The sequence below is a fragment of the Alosa sapidissima genome, chromosome 18, assembly GCF_018492685.1.
Source record: "Alosa sapidissima isolate fAloSap1 chromosome 18, fAloSap1.pri, whole genome shotgun sequence".
Classification (NCBI taxonomy): domain Eukaryota; kingdom Metazoa; phylum Chordata; class Actinopteri; order Clupeiformes; family Clupeidae; genus Alosa; species Alosa sapidissima.
The window spans coordinates 23412917-23421369 of NC_055974.1; the positions used below are offsets into that span (position 1 = coordinate 23412917).

Consider the following 8453-nt stretch of genomic DNA (forward strand, 5'->3'; position numbering starts at 1 on the left):
TACTTGGCTAAGTCGGCCTCGCTTTGTTAATCAAGAGTAGACATAACCAGGTGTGACAGAGAGGGAACAGACAGACAGACAGACAGACAGACCCCTTTTGTCCCCAGGGGACAAAGTGATTTGAATTTAATTGAATTGAGACAGCACAGAGGGCAGTGAATGAAGGGTTAATTAACCCCACTGAAATGCTTCGCACAGTGTTTCAGGTTAAACTACAAGCCTTGTTTTTCACCACAGACAATCCTATCTGTAGGTGCAGCTCTAAAGAATGACAGACTCAAAGATAGATAGACAGATACAGAAAGAGAGAGAGAGAGAGAGAGAGAGAGAGAGAGATGACTGAAGCAGATGCAGTGGTATGCCCCCAACCCCATTCCCATATGCTACTGTAGCACTCCTAAACCCAGCTCCAACCACTCAACCCTCCGTATCTTCCATCTCTGCCTCCTCTAATGAACCCCAACTGAATTTTAACAGCACTCTGGAGTAGTAGCAGCGGCAGGTAAAATGAGTCAGGCAAGAGAACGACCTTAAAAACAACCTTGTGAACGACCTTGACCTTGTGAGAACCCAAACACATCGGATTGTTCTTGTCTATGAGAAAATATATACGTAGATGACATTAACTAAATCAAATATTTAATAATTGTTAAGACCACATATTAAAAATGTCTCAACTACCACCAGGTGGTGCTAGAGGTCAGGGAGAGAAGGAGCGCATGGAGATGCTGAGACGACGCTGGGAACTTAACCAAGAGGCGCTGCGTTACAGTGTGGTGGTTGTACTCAAGCTTGTAAATGATGTGATGAAGGCAAGATTAACAAGTTAGTGTACTTCAGAGGACACCTTCTTTCTCTGCCCATTTTGTTGTACACTTCTGGACTTCATGGACATTCACAGTTCTGGTTTAAAATAGTTGAAAAGAAGTTGTCCAAGTTGGACTTTCAGTCAACAACAGCACTTTTTGCAGACTATAATGGACACTTTTTTGCATGACAGACAGTGTAGAGTGTGACTGTTTTAACAGTGCCCACGTTTGTGAGCTGATTAGATGTATTTCACATTCCTCTTAAAAGCAGATTCATCATCAACATAATAAACCCTAACAAATGCACTGCACACCGATTGCTGCCTACTTCACTTGTGGCACTAATAATAATAATAATAATAATAATAATAATAATAATAATAATAATAATAATATAATAATAGTGACAAATCTTTTTCATTTGAAGCTAAATAAAGTCTACCTTCATTAGGAAAGACCATCAAAAGGCCGATGGCATATACTACTACCTAATGCAAACTGAAGAGACTTAAAACTTAGGTACGTCTTACCGATTGTCCAGACATATAATCACAGTAGCTTGTTTATACTTGGTAGCTTTATAATTCACATTTTCAGAGATAAATAAATAAGAGTTAGATAAAGATATTGCTTCAAAATAAGGTGGCTACCAATTAAATGCTTTTTGATCACAGACATTTCCATAGAAAGAACAAAAAATAAGCAAAATATGTTTTTCCTCTTTGTCTTTCTGTGCTTCAGGTGACCTTTTCATATTTTGACACAATTGATTTTTTAGTTCCATTGTACAGCTCATACTGTGTGTTGCTGGGATGTGAAGCCGGCCACAGTATACATTCATATCCTGTGTCACACATACATCACTTCCTCAAACTTCACAGCTTCTGTTACAGTTAGAGGCCACTGGACTAAAATTAGTGTTGCTATGGACGACCAGTCGGCAGTTCAAAAGATGGTGAGGTCATTCTAGAATGTTAGTCACCAGATCTGAGCGACGCATGATCGTGTCTACACACAGCATGAAATTATGCGTATATCTTTGTGTGTGTATGAGTGTAATGCATGTGTGTGTGTTGTGTGTTGTGTGTTGTGTGTGTGTGTGTGTGTGTGTGTGTGTGTGTGTGTGTGTGTGTGTGTGTGTGTGTGTGTGTATGACATGTACACATGAGAGCTTACAAAAGCCTACCGATACTCTATACGGATTAAGACTTTAATTTAAATTTAAGTGTTTTGAACGACAGGCAATTCTACAGCTGTATGTGATGATCCTTCCCCTGGTGTCAAACAGAGAGATGCAAAACAACCACCTATAACAGATGCCCTCTCCTGACCACCAGTTATTGTGGGTTGTCAGAGAGGCCCCTCGTCCAGCTATGTGAAATTATATGTACACGTGTGTGTAACAATATCTGAGTCTTTGTGTGTGACTGTGATTGAGACCTCCCTATAAACCTCGTCTTGTAATCGGTTTACAAGAGGAGTGAGATCATTGATGGGGAGATTGGTGACATATGAAGACACACACACGTGACACACACACACACACACAGCGTTGCGCTACGTGACCTTGACCTTCACAACGACCTTTCACGGCAGTTCCATAAACTTCCTGCTGCTTTTGCCAGCACACTTCCTGGATCATATCCACAATCCTCTTCCCACATCATCCTTCTCCTCCTCCTCCTCCTCCTCCTCGTTCTCTTCCTCCTCAATCATTCAGCCTTTCCTCTCTCTCAGCCTTCTCCCGCTCCTCTCAGTCGGACCATTCGTTCTCGTCCAGCTCGGAGTCGTCGTCGGACTCGCTGTACTCCACAGCGATGCGGCGGGACAGGATGGTGGCCACGTCGTTGCCCACTGGCTCCTTCTTGGCCTCTTGCTCACGTTGCTCCTGCACCTTACGCAGCTGGATACCTGAGAGAGAGAGAGAGAGAGAGAGAGAGAGAGAGAGAGAGAGAGAGAGAGAGAGAGAGAGAGAAAGATAAATAAAGAAAGACAAAGAAGAAGGGAGTTTGAGAGAGAGAAAGGAGGGAAAGAGAGAAGGAGAGAAAAAGAGGGGAAAGGAAGAAAGACAGAGAGATAGAAGGGTGTGAGAGTGGGAAGGAGGAGATAGAGAGAGAGAGGAATAAAAAGAGAGAAGGAGGGGGAAGGAAGGAAGGCAGAGTGAGAGAAGGGTGTGAGAGTGGGAAAGGGAGAGAGAGAGTGAGGGAGATGGGGGGGGTAGAAAGTTGAGAACGAGACAGAGAGAGGGATGAAAGCAGAGGACAGAGAGACAAATAATGGAGAGGTAGAAAAGAGAGATAGAGAAGAGAGGAGTGAGTGACACAAAGGAGGAGAGAGGAGAGCAACAGAAAGTTGCCGATCCAGACACAGCCATTAGGGCCAATCAGGCTCTATCCATGCACTTACCACACTCCTCCTTTCTTCCCTTCACCTCCTTCTCCTTCTACCACACTCCTCCTTTCTTCCCTTCACCTCCTTCTCCCTCTACCACTCTCTCTCTCCATACACTTGACCAGTATGTATACTCCTGCACTCTCAAGCCTATGGTCGTGCTATTCCTTATTGTAGCATGTATTGTTACCTAAGGTCCCCTCAGTATAGGGATATGTATCGTTTAGGGATATGTATCGTTACCTAAGGTCCCCTAAGTATAGGGATATGTATCGTTTAGGGATATGTATTGTTACCTAAGGTCCCCTAAGTATAGGGATATGTATCGTTTAGGGATATGTATTGTTACCTAAGGTCTCCTCAGTATAGGGATATGTATCGTTTAGGGATATGTATCGTTACCTAAGGTCCCCTAAGTATAGGGATATGTATCGTTTAGGGATATGTATTGTTACCTAAGGTCTCCTCAGTATAGGGATATGTATCGTTACCTAAGGTCCCCTAAGTATAGGGATATGTATCGTTTAGGGATATGTATCGTTACCTAAGGTCTCCTCAGTATAGGGATATGTATCGTTACCTAATGTCTCCTCAGTATAGGGATATGTATCGTACCTAAGGTCTCCTCTGCATTGTAGCTTGAATGTTGTATTCCTCATTTTGTAGGTTACTTTTGATAAAAGTATATAAATGTAAACCCAAGATGCTGGTGTTGTGAACCCCTCACTATACCAGTCAAACACAGCCAGTCATTAGACCTCTGAAATTCGCCTACAAATACGACCCAAAGCTGGCATCTTTGTCCATATAAGGAGATCCAGGTACCATCTATGCCCATGTAAGGAGATCCGGCACTCCTTATATAAGCAAAGAAGGCAGCTTTTGGGTCCTTTTTGTAGGCGAACTTTAGAGGTCTATTAGGGCCAGTCGTGCTGCGGTGGAGGGGAAACCTCCGGCAGCTTCCAGGAAGCCGGAGAGCGTGGACGGACATCTCACCTCTTCGGATGGCGGCCAGCAGGTCGCTGCGGGCGTCGCTCATGGGGATGAAGGGCATGGGCCCCTTCCTGGGCGCCATGGGGGCTTCGGCGGGGGCCGACGCGGCGTGGGGGTGACCGTGGCCCGGTGGTCCGCCGGAGGAAGGGGGAGGGGGCGGCGGCGCGGCCGGGGGTGCCCCAGAGGGGGGGTGGGAGGGGGACGGTGTGTAGGAGGCCGGCAGGGCGGGGGTGGGGGGCGAGGGGCTGTAGGAGCGGGACATGGCGGCCAGCGCGCCGGGCGGCAGTGGCGCAGGGGGCACCGCCGGGCTGTCGAATGCCGTCTGCGCTGACGGGATGAGGGGAGGGGGCGGTGGTGGTGCGGGCGGCACGTAGTACTCCGGGTGCTGAGACGGAGGACCGCTGCAGGGGGTGAGGCGGGAGAAATGTATCATGGGTAAAGCACATCAATCAATTAAGTTGAGTTAAGTTACCTAAGCTACCTTATTTTGGTTACACTTTACTTGACAGTATTGACATAAGAGTGACATGACACTGTCATGAATGTGTCATAAACAAGTCATAAATGTGTATGACATAATGCTTCTGTTATTATGTGACATTCGGTTTTTGTCATAACAAGTTGGGGTTAGGTTTAGGGTTAGGGTTAGAGTTAGGGTTAGAGTTAGGGTTGGGGTTAGGATTAGGGTTAGAGTTAGGGTTCCTGTGTCATATGTTCATGACAGTGTCATGTCACTCTTATGTCGATACTGTCGAGTAATGTGTTTATTTGCTCCTGAAGGACATTTTTCCTCTGGATAAACCCATCTGACACACACACACACACACACACACACACACAGTCACACACACACACACACACACACACATACACACACACACACACACAAACATACACACACACACACACACACACACACACACACACACACACACACACACAGACACACACACACACAGACACACACACACACACACACACACAGACACACACACACACGCTCACCTGTAGTCCTTGCCCACTTGTTGGCGTGGCCCATTGAGTGTTGGGTCTACGGCGGGAGGTCCGTGCGGGGGCTGCACTCGGCCCAGGGTCTTGTGTCCGGGCGGGGCGGCAGCAGAGGCGGCCGCGGAGCCAGGGACTCGGTAGGGCCGGTCCAGGGACTGGGTCTGGTTGGGCGCCATCAGGAGCTCCTTGCCCTCCATGGCGGAGTAGGCCGAGGATGGAGCCGCAGCCCCCGCCTGCTGGGACGGGTGGCTGGGGCTCGCTGGGTAGGAGTGCTCCCCAAGGTCTGATGCTACTGACCTGGGGGGGGGGGGGGAGGAGAGGAAGAGAGGAAGGAGGGAGAGAGGGAGAGAGGAGGAGAGGAGAAGGAGGGAGAGAGGGAGAAAGGAGGGAGAGGGAGTAGAGAGAAAGGGAGGAAGAGGAGGAGGGAGAGAGGGAGGAAGAGGAGGAGAGGAAGGTGGGAGAGAGGGAGATAGGAGGGAGAGGGAGTAGAGAGAAACACAAACCCACTTACAAAAAACAGGGAACAATCAAGGTACAGTGCGACAAGGACATGTTAGTGCAGCAAGAAATGCTACTTGCATAACATGTATTGCGGGTAGCTACAGGTAGCCAGTGGGGCTTGCTGAGCAGCGAGGTGTGTGCCCTTTTGAAGACTAGGTGCACCGGTGAGTTCTGGATGCATGTTGATATATGCTTGGTTCTTTTCAAACGTTTTCATTACTATATGGACCCATTGACATAAACAATCCCCCGTCCTGGCGATATTAAAAAGTCCTGGGAAAGAGAGGCCTCTAGATTGAAGGGCAAGATTAGGACTTGGACAGGACAGGATTGTGGTCAGCATAGAATATTATCCGGGACGGTGAATTATTTATAAATCAAAGAAATCCCTCATCTGTCTGTAGTGGCCTTTTTCATAACTTAGTACGTAAGTTAGAACTATGATTGAACAAGGGCTACAGCATACTGCGTTTGTGGTATTTTACACAAAGCAGAAACCTTTGCAATTCGGCCTCAGAGAAGGATGCACTCAACATGTACATGCAACACACCAAAACACCACCAGGTGGCAGCAGAGAGCCACCATTAACAAATCCAGGAAGGAACAAAGATGCAGCCTGCAGCCACACTCTCTTGGAGGCGAGGAGGTGGGGTGGAGAGGAGGTTGCCATGGTGATACCTGTTGTCAGGAGACAGGGATCCCTCCGAGGACATGCCGTGGTACGGCGAAGGTGTAAAGCGCGCGTCGGGGCGGAACTCTTTGTCGTAGGCCATGACGTTCCACTCCTGGCGACGGTTCCGCGCCTTACGCACCTTCTTCACCTCGCGACTCGGGTCCTCCACCTGCTTCTGCTGCTCCTGAGAGAGAAAGAGAGAAAGAGAGGGAGAGAGAGAGATGGAGATGGAGAGGGGAAGAGAAAGAGGGAGATGGAGGGATATAGAGAGAGAGAGGGATAGAGAGAGAGATGGAGGGGGGAGAGAGGGAAGTGGAGGGAGAGATGGAAGGATAGATGGAGAGAGAGAGATGGAGGGGAGGAGAGTGGAAGAGGGGGAGATGGAGGGAGAGAGGTGTAAGGAGAGAGAGAGAGAGGGACAGATGTGGCAGCAGGAGTGAAAGAGAGTGATGGAGGGGAAAAGATGAGTGGAGGGGGGGCAATGAGAGAGTGAGGACAGGAAGAGGAGTGAGGGGGGACAAGGCAAAAAGAGATGACGAGGAAAAACGAGAAAAACAGAGGGATCGAGGAAAGAAGGGAGAAAAATATAGACAGAGAAAGAAAGAGAGTAAAGGATGATAGAGAAAAGGGTAGAAGAGTGGGAGGCAGAGAAACAGATCAGGAGAATGCAAAGAAGGGAGAAAGAAAGAGAGGAAGATGGAGAGACAGAAAGGAAGAAAGATAAAGGTGTTAACGGCAGGACTTCGGGTTGTTTCCTTCACACAGGAGTGGATGCAGCAGTGGCCGCCACCCGTGACGTGACGTGACATGAGACAGGGAGGAGAGCAAAGAGGAGAGGACCACTGCACGCCAAAGGCTCTGGCCAGAGGGAACACACACACACATAAATGCATGCTTACAGATACCTCAATGGACTGTACACACACACACACACACCAAACCTAAATGCAGACACACATCTACTCCCCCCCCCCCCCCTACACAGAACCTAAAGATACACTTATGTATATATATACACACATACTCTGGATCCCACCACACACAGCAAACCTAAAACACACACCCAAATCTTCTGTCCATACATACACACAAACACACACACACCTTTATGCCCAACGCAATCACCTATAATCCAACAAACCTGTTCTGCTTAATCCAAGGGGGGCATCCCTAAGAAACAGATTACAGGTGCAGAACTAAACAGAATCCATGGAAACACACCCCAATGAACACACACACACACACACACACACACACACACACACACACACACACACCTGCAGAAGACAAGGGGTGTGCCTATGTGACAGGAGGCAGGTGCTGAACCACACAGAAGCCATGAACAAAACTAGAAGGCAACACACACACACTAAAAACAAACCGGGGGGAAGGACACACAGATTGTCTAAAGCCAGACAACAGAGACACCGGGGAAGGGGTGTAAGAAAGACGTAGAAAGGAAGGGGGGGGGGGGGGGGGGGGGGTTGCAACCAAAACGAACGGAGGTCTCTTACGGAGCCAAACATGGGACTTCTGGGTGTGGCCTGCCGGGACTGAGGCCGAACCTGGTCTGGGTGGGCGGGGCATCCAGTCTGGAGGAGGAGCATGGGACAGCAGGGGGAGGGGGGCAGAGCCTGGGGGGTTAGATCTTGGTGCCGAGGGCCAATCAAAATACACGCAAAATAACCACGAGCCAATCGGAAAACAATCCAAGAGAGAGTGTGTGAGTGTGGGGGGGGGGGGGTGGGGTGGAGTTGGGGGGGGATATTGTAAGTTGGGACGATGAACCTAAATCCAATGCACTGAAACACTCTTAGTGGCAGACTGTTTTCAGTGTGTATTCATCACTTTTAATTGCTGATCCCACAATGCATTGGGGGAGTCTTCGTGCAGTGTGACGTCTCGCCACCATGCATCGCGTCGCTGATTGACTTCTCCCTGCTCAATGCAATCTGATTCCAGATCAGCAAAATCCGACATTCAGAGGAAATATGTCAAGTAAAGAAATGAATCTCGATGAGGTTGAGGGTTCAGGCATAGACCGTGGTCAAAGTCATATCCATCCATGCACATTTAT

General features: G+C 48.4%; 1 protein-coding gene across 2 annotated transcripts in view; it reads right to left on the bottom strand.

Moving 5' to 3' along the window:
- Positions 1-1917: 1917 nt before the first annotated feature.
- The window catches only part of zgc:109889 (uncharacterized protein LOC553542 homolog), a 45429-nt gene continuing 38893 nt past the window's right edge, over positions 1918-8453 (bottom strand). The window contains exons 6-10 of one of the 2 annotated variants that reach the window (XM_042069750.1): positions 7891-7968; positions 6382-6560; positions 5199-5498; positions 4197-4594; positions 1918-2720 (exon numbers count right to left, since the gene is read on the bottom strand). In XM_042069750.1, the coding sequence (XP_041925684.1) occupies positions 2563-2720; positions 4197-4594; positions 5199-5498; positions 6382-6560; positions 7891-7968 (1113 nt within the window). In that variant the 3' untranslated portion in view covers positions 1918-2562. The remainder of the gene's footprint in view (positions 2721-4196; positions 4595-5198; positions 5499-6381; positions 6561-7890; positions 7969-8453) is intronic. The other variant, XM_042069751.1, reaches the window with a different exon arrangement.